Source organism: Rattus norvegicus, chromosome 20 (genome assembly GCF_036323735.1).
Source record: "Rattus norvegicus strain BN/NHsdMcwi chromosome 20, GRCr8, whole genome shotgun sequence".
In the NCBI taxonomy this organism is placed as follows: domain Eukaryota; kingdom Metazoa; phylum Chordata; class Mammalia; order Rodentia; family Muridae; genus Rattus; species Rattus norvegicus.
Window position 1 is genome coordinate 17,515,001 of NC_086038.1, and position 18,298 is coordinate 17,533,298.

General features: G+C 42.5%; 1 protein-coding gene across 3 annotated transcripts in view; it reads left to right on the forward strand.

Annotated features, from left to right (window-relative positions):
• Window positions 1-18,298, forward strand: part of Bicc1 (BicC family RNA binding protein 1) — a 237,143-nt gene that overhangs the window by 66,256 nt on the left and 152,589 nt on the right. For all 3 annotated transcript variants that reach the window (XM_039098830.2, XM_039098831.2, NM_001415073.1), the window contains exon 2: window positions 14,746-14,792. In XM_039098830.2, coding sequence (XP_038954758.1) covers window positions 14,746-14,792 — 47 coding nt within the window. The remainder of the gene's footprint in view (window positions 1-14,745; window positions 14,793-18,298) is intronic.

Consider the following 18,298-nt stretch of genomic DNA (forward strand, 5'->3'; position numbering starts at 1 on the left):
CTAACTCCAGTTCCTGGGGATCGGTCGCCCTCTTCCGGTGCCTGAGGGAATTGCAGGAACATGTGCGCTTAAGCTATGCAGGTAAAGCGTCCATACGCATAAAATGAAAAAGAAAAGGAAAATAAAGGAAAGGAAAGAATCTGAAAAAGAATTGCTTTTTACACATTTCCAAAATTAACAGATTGCATTAGGCGGCTCTCCAGCACCCCGGGGATGATCGGTTTCGACAGAACTTTCATTACGCGGTTGCTCGCCCCCAATGCTTTGGGCCTGCGGCAGAGCATCATGGCGAATCTCTTCACATTCCAGAGGCCAGGAAGGAAGGGAGATGGAATGGAGACTGTGCTTCAGAGGATATATCTATAAAGCTCTGACTTCATTTACCAGACTCCACCTCAGCTCTGTTAGCCAGGGCTGAGGAATTTAACTCAACCCCCCTCCCCCAACCCCCATCCAGACAATAGCAGACTTACCAAAACCAGAATGATGACCTAGAAGAGTTTTTATTTTATTTTATTTTATTTTAATTATGTGTTTCAGAATCAGATCCTCAGAGCACCCAGAATTTCATAGAATTGCCGATTGGCAGGAAACAACGCCACCCTTTTTTTTTTTTTTTGGGTTCTTTTTTCCGGAGCTGGGGACCGAACCCAGGGCCTTGCGCTTCCTAGGCAAGCGCTCTACCACTGAGCTAAATCCCCAACCCCGAAACAACGCCACCCTTAAGCTTCCTGGAGAGCTGGACTATCCTGGGGCAGATGACTGTTCTGTTCCTTTGACATCCCAGTTCCTTGAACTTAAGACAAACAAGTTTCAACAGTGCAAGCAGCAGCCCACAGAACCATCCAGGAATATAAAAACACACTCTGCTACCTCAGTGGCTCCATTTTAATCCTGATCGAACCCGACTCTAACAATTCTGGCAATCAGAATGCATTTACTAAGGCTTAGGATATGACCACCAGGTTTGGGTCGTAGATTCACACATGCATTCTTGTCAGGAAACAGAAGTAACGGTGTCTTTGTTCCAACTTTTATCTGAGGCCAAAGACTATTACCCTAAAATTACTCTCTAGGCTTTATTTGAGATGGAAACCACATTTAAAGGTGATTTCTTCCACCTACCAGTGAAAAACAAATTCATGTTAGCACAGCAAAGGCTTTAAATGGTCTAAATTATAATCAGATGTGAGCTTCAGAGCTCGTTGAACCAAAGCAAACTTTTTTTTTTCTTTAGAGATATAAGTTGATGGCTTAGTTCTTCATACCTTCACCTTTTTTTTTTAACTTAAACATCTCAAGTGGAGGAGGCCTGTATAATTTTATATAAATAGGCTCATGATTTATCAGCCACAAAATGCTTAAGTTGGGAAATGAGATCCCTTGAATGTTTTCGTAAGCCTTCTGCGTGGGCTCGCCTTGATACACAGTGACTTGGTTATGTGAAGCCCTGGTTTTCAGAAGGCTGAAGTGGAACCTGTTAGGACGGTAGCCAGGTCCATGAGGAATGACTGCCGGCCCCGCCTTTGATTTCACTCAACGCCTGTGGCTGTGGGTCATAGACTTCATCTTCCAGAGTAGAGGATGTTTCCCTGTTCTGCTGGTCATCTGCCCAGTCGTCCCAGAACTGGCCACTTCCAATGAGACAGAGTACGGGGCAGCCTTGGAGACACAAATAGGAGGAAGCAAACTTAGAACTGGAGACTGTTCTGTGTTAAAGCCAAGTTGTTTCTACATAACTCCTTAGTCTCCAATGGCAGCTTCCTTGTGTTACAATATTTCAGGCTGAGCACCCTGGAGGCCTCAGGGCCTTCCCCTGTAGAGTGATGGATGACCTCAGGTTAACTCCTTCTTGGCATCTCAGTAACAATGTTTCCTTATGTCCTGAGGTGAAGACACAATGTAGATTCCGTGGAGAGGAACGACTTGGTGGGATTAGAGGAAGCTGACCTGAGTCTTAGTTGTTCTTGGTGATATTTAAACACCTGAACTTCATATTCTTAAAAAAAAAACCCACACAATGTAAATATAAATTATACTAGAATATAATTTATATTTACTTCATATTCTTAAAAAAAAACCCCACACAATGTAAATATAAATTATACAAGAATGAAATTAACCAAATGCATAATTTTAATTTTTATAATCTATGAAGGCTCAGATGTTCTACCTTATACTTAGAATATGTAGCTGTGATGGTGTCTTGGCTGGTTTGAGTAGATACAACAGAGTATTTTAGATTAGGTAGCTTGTAGACATCTAAGATTTGCTCTCCGACTTCTGGAGACTGGAAAGCCCAAACTCAGAGGGGCCTCCATATTTGATTTTTTGTGAGGTCTTACTTTCTGTTTCATAGTGGCTATACTTTCAAGTATTGGATGACTTGAGGGATTGTCTAAGGTTCTGTTTTATGAGGTCAGTAATATTTTCTCATGATGGTGCCACATTCAGGATTCATCGATGCCCCAAAGGTGCCAAATTCTTACTCTACATTTCAGGGAGAGGATTTCGTATAACAACCTCTTGTGAGAGAGTAGGTGGGACTAACCATAGTTAGGACAGATAACATACTTTTTTTTTCTTTTTGAATTTTAAGCTAACCTAGGCTAGTATAGTAAAATCATCATTCAGTGATACATAAATGATTGGAAAATGAGATGGTATAAAGTGGCTTATGGGTTAGTAATGTCTTTTTCCTGCGATGTCTTGCTTCTTAGTTCCAGTCATGCATTTTTGTGTTGTTTTGGGTCTTATACCTGTGCATTACTCTGCCCACTCGTTAATGTTAGATGTCTTCAATTACATAGAAAATGTTTTCTTCTTATATATAGATGTCTTCTTATATAGGAGAAAGGATCCAATTCCCTTCCCCCTTTTTCTTCTCAGTACAATGGAATATTAATATTAGCTAATTCATTAGTATTAATAGTAGTCTGTGTTCAGCACTTACACTTTCTGTTGTTACCTGAACATGTCTGAATATACGAATACCATATTTTTGCCAGACATTTGTTTTTCCTTGAATTGCTAATTGCCTTATTGTTTTTCTGCATCTCTAACAGGTTGGTTTTTTTTTCCCCCTGACACAAATTCTTTCCATACCCTCTAAATCCTTTTAGATATATCCTTTCCCACATAGTATGTCATCAGGTAACAAATCAGTTACTTAAAAAAGAACTTTCTACGACACTGACAATTTACCCTCTTGAAGCCCGTTGCTCCTTTTTGTCTTTTTACTTTAAAAAGTCTGTGACCTTATTTTCTCCCCATGTTGGGGACTGAACCTAAGGATTTGTATTTGCCAGACAAGAGCTAAGTTTCAACCACCTTCCTTTACCCCTTCCTTCTGGACTGACTTTCGTAACAGCACCTTTGAGACTTGGAGATTTTGCTTCTGTCTTTGAAAGCTCCCGCACCAGCCTTTTTTTTTTTTTTTAAATTCGGTTCCAAGTTTCCTAAGTCAAGGAAAGTCCCTCACCCTCTCAGTGCATTCCTTCCCCTTGGAGCTTACAAATGTTACTAGTGAAAGTTTCAGGAAGAGGATTTTTGTTTTGTTTCTTTGTGGACTTTGCAAGCCCAGAGAGACATTGTTACATCCTTCCACTCAGCTAAGACTTAAGCCAAGAACGGAATTTTGGTTTGAACACCATCTCGTCTTAGCACTTAGGGCTTTTCTTTGTCATCACAAAGCTTCCCAGGGCTTGAATGAGAGTCTGATTCCAACCTAATTGGCCATGACTGTTTTTTGGTTAGGCTTTTGGTCTTCCAGGAAGCTTTTAAGGCAATTTCTCTTTCAGATATTGTGCAATTTCAGTAGCATAGGCCTTTATAAAGAGTTACTATTTTATCGATTTTCATAGAAATGTTCAGTTGGTTGTAGACTCTTGGATTGACATTTAACAAATATTTTTCTGTTTTGTGTATGTTTTCTTTTGGGGAACACACACACACACATGCACGCACGCACGCACACACACACACTCCAGTAGAACTGCATTGTTTCCATTTCCATATGGTCCATATTGCTGTGAACAGACACCATGACCAAAGCAGCTCTTATAAGGACAACATTTAATTGGGGCTGGATTACAGGTTCAGAGATTCAATCCATTAGGTGCAGGAGGAGCTGAGAGTTCTACATCTTCATCTGAAGGCCTCTGAGAGAAGACTGGCTTACACTCAATGAAGACTAGGTTCTTAAAGCCCACACCCACAGTGACTCACCTACTCCAGCAAGACCACGCCCACCTCAACAAGGCCACGCCCACCCCAACAAGGCCACACCTCCTAATAGTGGGACTCACTAGCCCAAGCATATGCAAACCATAACACATTTGAATGTAAAGAATTTCTCTCTTGTTCTTTAAATGTTCGCATTTAAAAATGTCTCTTTCCAAAATTTTCTTTTGCAGGTGTTCCTTACTATCTCCTTTCTGATGATACTAATTGGAAATTAAAGATTCTCCTCTCCCCTTTCTTCCCCAGTCCCTTCTCTTTCTTTTCTCCTTTTCTTCCTGGTCTTATTTCACCCCTTTTCTTCCCTGCCTCAGTTTCCTTCTCCACCCCCTCCCCCTTTATGTTTTGCTTTTCCTCTTGTCTCTATGGCTAAGAGCATGAGAAGAAAGGAGATCAATTGTTAATCAATGGGAATTTGGGCCAGGGGCACAGGTAAACAACAGAATGGCTATAGTCTTTGTCATTGATCTTAATTTTGTTAAAATACATGGTTGGAAATGCCAATAATATATATCTATATATGTAAATAGTTGAAATAAAATTTCATTTATGACTTCAGATATCCCCTGAAGCTATTTTTAAAGTTGCTTTCCCCTGAAACAGTGCTTCCTGGGCAGATATATGAACCCACAGAGACTAATGGCAGCACCCACAGGGCTTGCCTAGGTTCAAGATAGGCCAGATAGGGTCCCAGTGCTGAGAGGAGGGAAGTGGACACAAACTCCCGCCCCTAACCCAGAAGCTATTGCCAGTTGCTATCTTGCTCTCTTTCCAGTTGGGAAAAAAATTTGATTTTCTCAAAGGGGGTCTTCTTGGGTATATAGACCACACTTAAGGGTAGGCCCCCATGCCCAGCAGTACATGGAATGAACACAGAACACAGAATGAACTCAATGGTATTTGTGTAGACTGTTTTTCTCATATGGCTTTTTTGGGGGGGGTGTATATTTTTGTCTTCTCAGCCTTTCTGTTTTTTGCTTTTGTGTTTTTATATTGTGTTTCTTGAGCTTTTTCTTTGTGTTTGTTTTATTTTTCTCTTTTTAAAAAGTTTTACCCTGGTTCTTTTTGTTGACTTGTTTGGTTTCTGAAGGCAGAAGAAGAAAGGATGTTGAGCTGGGTAGATGGGGTAGGGAGAATCTGGATTGGGGGAGGGTAACCTGTGATCAGAATATGTTGTATAATTTTTTCAAATATATATATGTATGTATATATGTTTATATATATATATATATATAATTTGCATTTCCAACCAAGTATTTTAACAAAATTAAGATCAATTACAAAGACTATGGATGTCGGACTGGAGAGATGGCTCAGTGGTTAAGAGCACTGACTGCTCTTCCAGAGATCCTGAGTTCAGTTTCCAGCAACCACATGGTGGCTCACAACCATCTGTAATGTAATCCAATGCCCTCTTCTGCTGTGTCTGAAGACAGCTACAGTGTACTCATAAATAAAAATAATATATCTTTTAAAAAAAGCCTATGGAAGTCATTGGAGGAGTCCTGATTGACTTGAGCCACTGAGGACCACGGGGGCTTTGTAAAGTGGCTGACTATACTGCTCAACTCATGGACAACACATCCAATTCCAAGGGGCGATGGAGCCTTGCTGATATCCTAGTTCTGGTCAGAGTCTCAGTGATTGCTTCTCTATACTCGGAGTCTAAAGTTCTCTATTATCTATGAGATTTTCGTATCAGAAAACATTGTTATAAATGTAAGTTAATGGTCACAAAAGTCCGAGGTCACAGTACATGCACAGATGTCAACAGATTATCTGAACCTTCCTCATAATTGTGGGAGCGTCTGCTCAGACTTGTCACATTATGGTTTGACTATGATGCCTTTCTTATGGACTTGTGATGCCAACACACATCAATGAACTTTCAGTCCAACTGGTCAACCAGAGCTTGGGTCATGGCAAAGTCTTACATTGAGGCCCAGTTCTTACCTGAGTCATTCCTAAAGCATCACTGAGCCAGGCTAACACTGCTTTACAACTCGAGGTGCTTGTTCAGCATCAGTCTAGTTCAAACAATTCTGCCATTAATAGCTAAGCGATATCCATTGCCTTTGTATAGTGTCACAGAATTCTGGACACCTAGAATCCCACAGTGAACTTATACAACCTTCCGGTCAAGCCATACTGTCCCAACCCAGCAGTCACTAGCTACGTGTAGCTATGAAAATGTGAGACACATAGTCTGAGAGTTCAGAAGCAAACAGAGGACTTTAAAGACCGTGCAAACCGAAAGCCAAAAGTCTCAATGATGTCGGATTATGTGTCAAAATGATAAGGCCTTTATATGGCAGACTAAACAGATATACTAGTAAAATTGATTTCACCTGCTTGATCTCCAACCTTAATATGGAAAAAGCTTGGAATCGCATCAGAGGTGAACATTGTCTTTCCACTCTACAGGAGCACTCTGGGAAATAATGGTTCACTTTTGTGTTATTCAACAAGGACTGGAAAGATTCAAGTGGTAAGCACAGCCCCCAGGCTTGTCTTAAGACAAGAAACATTTCCAAATGGTGGGAATCAGCATCATGAAGCCCAGGCTGTAGTTGCCTTAAACTCCTGGGGACATTTGAAAGAGGGAAGACAAGGGCTTGTTGGTATTGATAGGAAGGCAGGAAGAATCAGAGCTGTTTGAATGAAGCATGCAATGTTGACGTTCCTTTCTTTAATGTCTAGCCCAACCTACCGTCATGAAACCATTTAAGAGTTTTATGTGGATGGCTGTTTAATGGGCTGAAGTTTATATTTCTTCTGGTTTGCAATAACACGACAATAGGGCAAGTCAACTTGTTTCAAATCAGAAACAAATGTGTTCCAGGCCTATCTGAAGGTCTGTGCATAGGGGCCATCTGTTTTACTGTCTTTCCCACAAAACTGGGGCCTGGGGAGGCATGCATGCATTCCATCAGGGCTACATAAAACCTTTGTCATCTGAGATCAGAGTAATGTCAATGCTTCAGTCTTGAAAGTACCAGCAGGTCTGGGACCCAGGTCTGGCAGGATACTCCTTGCTCCTACTATGCTCCTCTGATATGAGTCTGTCTGTCCTGCCTCCTCAACTAGTCTCTGTCTCATATATTTTCCTGGCTGCCTTCTATGCTGACACGACACTGGCACATGCCAGAAATGGCAATAACTTGTTTCGCTGTTCAGTCAGAAGAAGGTAGATTTGAAAATGATTTTATTTTAAACAAACAAAAAACCTGATACAGCTATTTAAATGCTTTTTCTAAAAGATTCCAAGAACTGACAATGTTTCTACTCCCTCAGATAATAGTTGTGAGTATTTTGAGCTTATTTTCTGTGATTTCCTAACATACATCCACACAGAAATACATGTGTGTGTGTGTGTTTCTATTTGTGTTCATGTGCACATTCTTATACAAGATGGCCACCACCCTGTGATTCTCCTTTCTTAGTAAAAAAAAAAGTATATATATATATATATGTGTGTGTATATATATATGTGTGTGTGTACATAAATGCATACATATATGTATATATACATATACACATATATATGTATATATAAATACATTTTTTAATCATATTTTTCCCATACCTCCGTCTCCCATCCCTCTCAGAATCTCCTCACATCCCCAACCACCTGACTTCTTGGAGGAAATTGGTTTCCCTTTGCAAGTGGATGTCAGTTGGAAATAGCTTCTTGGTTAGGGGTGGGCATCCCTGTCTTTCTGTGAAGACGCCATGCATGCCACCCTGGTGTCAGTGAGTTAATATGTATGTCACTTCTGTTGTATCTGGAAGACACTGGATACTTGGAATGCCCGTCATTTCTCGGCTTTACAATGTTTCCACTCCCTCCTGGGTAGCTCCCTGAGCTTTGAGGGAGGGGTTTGATGAAGACATCCCATTGAGGGTTGAGAGCTTGTAAGTCTCTTCTTCTCTGTGCGTTGTCTACTTGTGGGTCTCTGTGTCAATTGCCATCCGCTGTTAGGAGCTTTTCTGATGTGGCTTGAGCAGGACAGTGATCTGTGGTTATAGTCTAGGACAGCAGGAGTCATTTTAGTGCTGTGTTTCTTTAACAGAATAGAAGTAGATTTTTTTCCCTTAGACCAGTAGGTCTAATGTTCCGGGCCATTTTAGCAGTGTCAGCTATGGGTTCTATCTTTTGGAGCAGGCCTTACGTCTGATCATTAACTGGTGTTTACCTTTCTCCTCCGGTAGAAGTCTCAACTGCATCTCATTCCCCTGGCCAGAAACTTTGGGGAAGTTTTCTGGAAATGTATGCAGAATACAACGTATGGTACTGCTTTTTCTGTAGCTCAGTTAAAGCGATTGGCAATTAATTTATAAACACCTCAGGCAAGAATCGTGCTTCTTGAATGGCAACAGTTTGTCTGTGCGGCAATCTAAAGCACCTTTGTTGCCCAAGTTAAAAAACAGAACAAAAAGGAATGAGATGGATTGGAAAACAGGGCTGGCTGGAGAGTTGTCTCAGTAGGGAAAGTGCACTTGCCATGAAAACCAGGGTAGTGTGCATCGCTCATCTCAGTTCTCTTCTGTAAGTGACAGACTTCCCCAGAAGACTTCAGAGTTAGTGTGGTGGATTCACAAAGACCCTATCTTTATCAATTAATACCCGAGGTTGTCCTCGAACCTCCATCCATATGATATGGTACAAGAGTCAAGCACACACGTGCATCTCTCTCTCTCTCTCTCTCTCTCTCTCTCTCTCTCTCACACACACACACACACACACACACACACACACACACACACACAAATGAAAAGGAAACAGAGGAAGGTATATATTTGAAAAAAATACTTTTACAATGATTAAGAATATTACATGTATTTATTTGCGTGTGTGTGTGTGTGTGTGTGTGTGTGTGTGTGTGTGTGTGTGTGTGTTGCATGCCACAGCATGCTCGTAGAGGTCAAAGCACAGCTTGTGTGTGTTCTTTTCCTCCTCCAGCCTTGTGGGTCCCAGGGATCAAACTCAGGTCATCAGACTTGGTGGCAAGTACTTTTACCTGCTGAGCCATCGACTACAATTATCGTTTTTTAATTTAAGCTCCTCCCACCCCCAAACAGGGAAATCTCATTGTTTTGTCTCAGTAATATTGAAAGACACTTCATGTTGCATCTTAAATCCAAAATTCCTCATCCCTGTGTTTTTAGACATAGGTCCAGGAAGCATCAGATGCTATTCGAGAAAAACAGTTGGAATGGAAAAGGATATTTAAACAGGAGTTTCCTTGAGCCTTAGGAAGACTTTAAAAAGACCCCTCCACCCCTCCCCTTTAATTCGGTAATTACCCAGGAGTGCTCTGGAGTTGGGGGGCCGTTCTGGTAATAGTTTGCACCTGTTTCAACCTCTCCCATTTTTATTGGCAGTGACTGTGCCATCCCATATTTCATGTGAGGCAAAAATATGAAGTAAAACATGGCAGAGCCCTGGAGGAACTATGATAAACACAAAAACGAATTGCTCAGCTCAAAGCCCGAAACTCACTGCCTGCACACTCAGCCAGCCATATTTCAGTAGTGTCGGAGGAATTTAATCCTGGAGTTGTGTGTCAGGAAGGAGGGAGACAGCTGCTTTCGTTGGCAGGAGAAAGTCAAGGTTTTAGGAATCCAAGAGAGTAAGCCTTGGAACCCCGTGCCAGAGTCGTATTGTAAAGATTGGTGGAGAAAAAAAATAAAAATAACATTGAATTATGATGCACTTTCCGTGTTATTGTGGGAGAAGGGGACAAAGAAGAAGTCTCAGCGTGTAAGGTTGCAGGCTTAAGCTTAAGGGAGAACAGCTTCCCCACAGAATATAAGACGTCTTTAGTGGTCAAGCAACCCCCATAGCATAGAACATAGATTGGCTTATTTCACAGGCCACATCTTCCTGTCCAAACATATTGAAATGCTTTGGGTTAAGATAGTGTTGTGGTTCTTATTTTTTCCCTTGGAATCCAGCTCTCTGGTGGTCCTCTTTCCTTGTCAGAGAGTGGAGTAGCTTAGCTGTCCAGCTTCCCTGTGCGGGAAAGAGCAGGAAGTAGCTTCTATTACAAGAAGAGAAATAATCGAATTCATGTAAAGTTTAATCTGGTCAGCACTGGTGGTATGCAAAGGTCTCTGGGAAGGTTGGTGGTAGAGCTAAATTGTCATTCTGGTTTTGCCTCGCTGGTTGGGTAGCTTTGGTTCTTAGCATGGTCAGTGGTATAAGCTAAAGAAGGGTCGGTCGGTCGGAGCTTGGCAGTTTCTTTTCCTTGGCACAGGACCCAGATATTTGTGGACTGAGAGTAACCGTCCCTGTTTTATCATGGGTCTATGGACTCAGCATGTCAAATGTCTTGAGTTTACATTGAGAAAAGCATTCCACGTTGACCTCATCTCTCTTCCCTCAAACTGTAGCTTCTTGGGAGGAATTTGGGGTTTTCGTACTGAGAACGTAGGGTGCATTTGAGAGGAGAACTCTCCCATTAGGACTCTGAAGGATCCATGAGAAGGTAGGGCATGATGTTCTCTGTTTACATCTACAACCTTGACCGATGTGTTTCACAGAGTCAGTAGAAATCCTTGAGGAGGTCCAGCGAACTCAGGCCAAAGTACGAATATTTCTTAAAATGTGTCAGTCATAGATGAGCCTGAAGCGGTGTCTGAGACAGTGATTCAACAAAGAATCCAACTAGGGTGTTTCTCCTTGACAGTAGGAGCTTAGGAAACACGCCCGTCAGAATTTAAGGAAGCCGGGCTCATCTGTAGTTTCTTGTACAGCTGGCTTCCCTTGCTATGGTTTCAGTTGTTACTGATTAGCTATGATCTGAAAATACTACAAGGAATATTTTATAAATAGATACAACTTTTAAGCATGTCAGTCCGAGTGGCATGATCCTTCTTGGGATACGAAGGATCTGGTATATCCACATTGCATACACTACCTACCTGTTTGTGACTGCATCTCCCAGTTATCCTGTAGACTCAGGTTCCCAGAACTTATGTTCAGGGACCCTTAAGCAGGAGCCTAAAGCTTCTTCACAAGGCCTATGATATTTACTGGCTTTATCACCTCACACAGGCATAGCAGTTCACATCATCACAAGAGGCTTGAGTACCACAATAAGGGATTGCTGGATCCTATTTGCTGCAATAAATTTAATTATAGCATATTTTTAATTGTTCATTTTAGGATTTACCTGTTAATTGTTAATCTCTTACTGTGTTTAACTTACAAATTAAACTCTATGCTAGGTATCTATATGAAGGGACAAGTTGGGATAGCTGGAGTTTCTTAACTGAGGTTCACTCCTCCACCTGTGGCCTTACATCCCACCCCTTATAGACTGGGATGGAGGCATTCTACCGAAACTTTTAGAGTCAGAAAGGGCAGTGATCTTTGATACCAGTGAACCTCTGTAGTTGTGACTGCCTGGCCTGCTGTTTCTTTTCAAACCCCAACAACGTGCTGAGAATATGTGTTTCTGATTAAACTTTAGTGCCCTACTCAGGTCCAGAACATAGGTCATCATATATTGGTTTCAATTAGAGAAATTTCCTTACTGCTGTTCTTTGAAGGTGTTTTGAGGTTATGACAGAGCGAGCTGGCCCTGAGTAGAGCAGTATCCTAAAGGGAACATCTGTAGTAGAAATAGATAGATGACCTTTGCCTCGGGGAATTGACATTTGCAGATACTTGCTCTGAAGGAGAGCATCTACTCAAAGACATTTTTTTCCCAGTATGGACTTTGGAAAATATCTGAGATGTTAAACCTTCTTTCCCTAAGGCAAGCCTCGATGTTATTAGATTTCTTTTAGATCTTGTACTTTCTACTTTATTTCCATGAAGTTGTCAGTAAGTGAGCATATCCCTTTTCAACTATTTTTATCCTCAGGTAAGGACTCTGTTCAAGAGTTGGCTGGCCTGAAATGTCTCCAAGACACTTGCTGTTTGGTTAATATCCTTAGGTTTGGTTAGTTTTATCTTGGCTGGAGGAAACCCTTTAGACCCTCTAGCTGGGGTCGACCAGTTGTTCCAAATTCAGTTTTACTTTTTTTTTCTTGTGCTTTAGTACTGACATACCTCCAAGTTAGACAGTTGACCCCATAGAGTAAACCAGAGGCTTTCTGTGTGGCAAGGTCCACTGAGTATGCATTGACTGTATGGGATTGGTGCAGAAATGGAGTCTAAAGGTATTGGCTTCAGGGAGTAGTGTCTATTGCTAATGAGACATACTGTCACCTTTCTATTGGCCCAGTGCAGTTGACATTCATCATCTTACAGTTCTGAGGCTAGAAGTCTGCAGTGCATCACTCTGGGCTGAAGTCAAGGTTTTAGCTGGGCCACATCATCTCAGAGGCTATAGGAATCCTGCATTTCCTTGACTTCCATTTCTGGAAGCCACATGTATTCTTTCTCTTGTGGCCCCCCACCTCCTCTTTCAAATCTTTCTCCTTAGTGACCTCTGTATTGTTTCTCCTGTTGCCTTTACTGTCATGAAATCATGTTGTATCCTGATCCTCATGCTTCATAATTGTAAGGATGTGGTGATATTGACCTGTTTGGATAACCCAGGGCAATCTTCCTCCTTCTGTCATGTAATTCCAGGTCCCAGAGGCTAGGACATAAGAATCTTCTATTCTTTCAGCCCCACCATACGCTAGATAGAATTATTGTGTTTCTTTTTGGCTCCTGTTTTCATTTATTTTATCTAATTATCTTCAGAAATCCCAGAAACATGTTTTCTGCTCTGTTGTTTTGATAAAAGAAATGTTGGTTAAAAAAATAAGCACTCACATGTAAGTAGTTGTGAAATTACAGTTGATGATAGAAGAATTTAAGTTTTATCAGTTGTTTCTGCCATCGGTGAGATTCACAGTAGGGGTGTGTTACAACTTAATGACAAGTGTCATTCTTAAGGGGACATGTCATGCATCTTTAGTCATTTTAACAAGTGCTGTGAGCATGTGCATGTGAACACACATGTGCATCCACAGGCACATAAACAAACACACACATACACAAATACTAATACATGCACACACATACGCATATTCATTCACATCACACATGTGTACATATAGCTATGTGGACACATACATATGTATATGCATTCACATATACACATTCCCATATGTGCACAAACACATACAAACATGTTACACAGAGCATGGGTCACCATACCTTCTGAACTTTAACATCCAGGAGCTGGTGCTCCTGCTTCTGAGTCACTACCACTCCACCTTTGCATCTCTGTTAGAAAGACTCAGCTTGGGGCTGTGATAGCCATGAGAACCCTGTGCTGATGGCTAAGTCTTTTCCTTCCTCTAAAACTCTCCACTCATCACCACAAGCCAATTAAAATGCCCACAGGTCACAGGGTGTTTCAGGACCCAGGTGGGGAACTTGGGCCTTCTTGTTTGTAGGCTGCTTATAGAGAGGCAAGAACTCTGGCTTTAATGACCCCTCCATCTTCCAGGAAGTTTATAGAGAGGATTGTGTTCTAGCTGTAACAAGCCCCTCATCTCACATGAAGTTTGCTCTTGGTCTTGACCTTGACCACCATTGCTTATTCTCATGTTGCTAGGTTCCCCCTGTGGAGCGATTGGAGGGATCGGGGTCATGCAAGAGATTGACTGAGGTCCCAGTATGGCATTTAGTCATTTAAACTATTGGCATAAAGCACAGCCCTCACCTCAAACAGAGTGAGTCTGTTCTTAAGCCGAACATGAGTGACTTGGCCTGGCAACATGGATTCAGGTTGTCCCGAGGAACATCTTCCTATAAGGACATGGTTTTATGAAGAGCTTTTAGTAACAGGGCAAAAGATCTGTTTCTAAGGCACTTTTGCAAGTGGATTAGTGGAAATATCCATAGATGGGTTGCATTGAAGTGGGGATCCTGTTGCAGTCTTAGATGCCAGGGACCTTCTTTGGTTGAGCTTTGCAGAAGTTAGTGGTTTGCTAAGTTAATGTAGTCACAAAAGGTGCCATCCCAATAATCACAAGGATGTTGCTTCAGATACAGACATGATCCATGAATTAACAGGACCTAAAGATGGCCCAAACTTTCCAAATTTCTACATTATATTAGTTCTAGCCAGATATCCAATGTAGCCATACATTTTTCCTCTATAGAAACTTCAGTTCACATGTGCAAAAACTTAAGCAGCTCACAAGTGGGGTATATAGGATATGCCCAGATGCCTGGCATCCATTACAGATGGGGAGTGTGGGGGACACAGACTGTAGTTTTGAGTATGGTTCATTCTTACAGTTTTGTTATTGTGGAAGGGTAGGGCAGCTTCTGTCTCAGTGTGGAAGCAGAGACTCATGGGTCTTCCACTTAATCAAGGTTGTGTAATTGATGAGCTTTTGTATCTCATACTTCAGTAACTTTGCATTCCCGGTGAGGCCAGAATGGGATTGTGTTTATCTTTGTGATCACAGCCCTGGTCCTTGAGGGTTTTAAATATAAATACCGAGATGAAGGCAGTATTTTTAAATGTGTACATTTTTTATTTACAGCTGCAGCTGAAGGAAAAGGCAGAAGTGGGGAAGACTTTTTTCAAAAGGTGAGTGGCACTTTGCTCTTCTCTGGCTTGGGGGAATGCATGGGAAATAACCTCGTGTCTGCAGCGACACCAGTGATGCCGGGCTGATTTCTCTCACCTGGATCAACACAAACCCACTCTGTTCATCTCCAAGGCATGCTCCCTCACAAGTTATGTAGGGCCTAGACATGGGTGGGCATCTCTCATGCTGTCCTTCTTTCTGGTGAGCAGAACATGGGTTGGGGTCTGTAACAAGTACCAGGTGTCTCTTAAAGACCTGCTTGCACCATGCCCATTCTGTCCCCCAAATGTTCTGACCTTTGGTGAAGCCAGTTGGGCCCGTCATGTCCACAGCAAGAAGAACTATGATTAGGTGCAATTGTGAAGATGCTGGCTGATGAATTCTCTTCCTCAGAAGAGATGATGATTAGTTCTCTTCCTCAGAAAGTCTTTGATTTTCGAGGAGGCCTTTCCTTTGGAAAAGATGGGCTGGAGTCCACCATTTTTAATTCCTTTTCCCCTTCTTTCATTGCGCTCAAAACTGTGTCTGCATTAGGAGAGCACACCAGGGAGACTGCCACAGCAGAGGAGAAGCTGGGTGTGTGGATGAGTTAAATAACAATGGGGAGGGGAGGACCGTTGGGAAATCTTCTTTCTCTTGTTTTCCATAAAGTTCGCTTTTCGTGGTGTGGGGGAAGGGTGTCAAATTCATCATTCATCCCTGTCTCCTTCCAAGAGTTTTAAAAGCAGGCTTCCTCAGATCCAGGCCCAAAGTATTTCTCCATTTTGAAAGTATTTACCTGTCATAGGCTGCATGCTGGAGAGAGATGGAAACCAGGCAGGCAAGTGTGCTCGCTGCCTTAGGGGAGTGCATGGTACCTGGTGTAATATGTGTGTGTGTGTGTACATACACATATATCATTCATCTATCTATCTATCTGTCTGTCTGTCTGTCTGTCTGTCTATGTATGTATGTATGTATGTATGTATGTATGTATGTATGTATGTATCTATCTATCTATCTATCTATCTATCTATCTATCTATCTATGTATCTGTACACACACAGCAGTGTAAATGGAACCACATGTCTAAGTCAGGCACACACGTGTTACTGAGGTTCTTCCTTGGAAGCACAGATATCATTCTTGTCGTCAGGTGAAAGGGTCTGCAGGTTTGTTGTTGGAAGGACTGGTGCCCACCAAGCCTTCGAGTGCTCATGCTGGAAAAGTCAACTTAATAAAAGGCAAACGTCTGAGGTGACAGGTTAAAGAACATGTCAGTGTTTGGATCAGACAGGAATAGAACCATGGTTCTGCAGAGGAACGAGGCACGGACGAGCTGTCACCTAACCACACACCCTCCAGTTTCTATAGTGGTACATCGGTGCTCCTGGGCGTCTGTTTGTTTGAGACAGGATCTTACTCTGTAGCCCAGGCTGGACTTAAACTCAAGGCAGTTCTCTTGTTTCTGCAACAGTGCTGGGATTGCAGAGGCTAGCGGGGACACCTGGCGTTCAGCGTGTTTGTCTGTAAAGAGACGGTCTGTTGTAACTACTGGGGCATCTTTATTTACACCCTTCTGTTTCCGAGATCCAAGTTCACTTCATCTGGTGATTTTTGGACATTTTCCAGGTCTGGGGGGTGGGGGTAGGGTTGGTTATTCTCCTTTGTTACGACCCTTCTTAAAGAGGGGATGGGGGACGTTTGACCCACTTGGCATTATGCATTGTGGAAATCTATGTAAAGTCATATTAAACATGAGAGTACTCATTGTATATGCTAAATTGCTCTCTTTCATCTTTTTCGAGTTAGAAAAATGGAATATATATATATATATATATATATATATATATATATATATATATAAATTTGGAATGGGGAATCATAGGAGCCCACAGAGTTTAAACTAGAATTTAACAAGAGTAAAATTGTCAAAGGCTGTATCTTTGAAGCTATCATGGTTACTGTCTTTCTGCACCTTGAACTTCGCCCACAGAATTTCAGCTTCTGCCCCTACCAAAGACATGCTTGGTTCCGTCCATCCGTCTGTCTGTCTGTATGCCTGCCTGCCTGCCTGCCTGTCTGTCTGTCTCTCTCTGTATATGTGTGTGTGCACACATGTGTTGATGTGTTTGCATATATGTATACGCATGTGGAGACCAGAGATCAGCATACAGAGTGTCTTCCTCAGTGGCCCGCTACCTCATTTGTTTGGGACAAGCTCATAGCTGGCCCGGAAGTCACAGAGTAGACTTCACCGCTTAGGCAGTGAGCTTCCTGGTCTCGCTTGTCTCTGCCTTCCTGGTACTGGGATTATAAGTATGCCTTTTTTGTTTTTTTTCTTTAAGTGCGAGTTGTGGAGTTCAGCCTTACCAAATAAGCCATCTCCTAGCTCTTCTGTGCCCATTATTTTCCCATACCATGCATGTTTTTTTGAAGTGTTTTATATCCCCAATGCTCTGCAGGGATGAAAGACTTAAGTTTCTGTCACGGGGAAACCCAACACTACAGCAGGTTAAAGGATGGATTCAGTGAGTTTAGGGGGTCGGTGCAGACTTGGTTTTCCCTGGCCTGTAACATTCAAGGGGATGCTGGTTCAGTTTTCTGGTTGCTTTGTCCCATCTTGCAGTTAGAGAGTTAGGGTTTCCGTTGCCAAGAAAGAGACACCATGACCAAGGCAAACATGGCAGCATCCAGGCAAACATGGTGCTGGAGAAGGAGCTGAGAGTTCTGCATCTTGATCCAACTGCAGCCAGGAGAGGACTGTCTCCTAGGCAACTAGGAGGAGGGACTCAAAGCTCACCCCCACAGTGACACGCTTCCTCCAACAAGGCCACACCCACTCCAACAAGGCCACACCCACTCCAACAAGGCCACACCCACTCCAACAAGGCCACACCTCCTAATGGTGCCACTCCCTGGGCCAAGCCCCACAGAGAGACCATTGGAATAGTTTTAAGGGATGTTTCTGGCCCATTCTCTCCTGGTTTAGCTCCCGCATAAACAAATAATCAGAATTTACTAACAAGCTACAAGCCGAATCTGAGTAAATTCTGAGGCAATTCTAATATACATCCCAGCAATAAGCCCCATGTTACTCGCAGTCTGAATCTTGCCTGTCTTGTTCTGTTTCATGTGTGTCTTCAGGGTGAGCTTCTCTTGGCCAAGTACTCATCCTGCTTCATGGCGACCTTCTCCCCGCCCTTTTTTCCTTACGGTCTCAGCCTGGGACTCCCCGCCACTCCTGCCCAGTCACAGGCTCTAGGCTTTTATCCTCCAATCAGAGATTACTGGGGCGTATCCTTTACAGCCCATTGGTCAATACAACCCATGTCCAGACTGCAACCTGATTTTGAGGCCCAGAACTCAGAGTCTGAATTCAAGCCCAATCCCAACAAGAGACCCAAATTCTTGCTATGTGGCTGGGTTGCTCCTGTGAAGTCGTGGGACAGTTGTATCCCTGCTCGAATCTGGCTGCCACCATAGGCATGCATGAACTCTGAGAGAGTGGATGGCTCTATCAAGG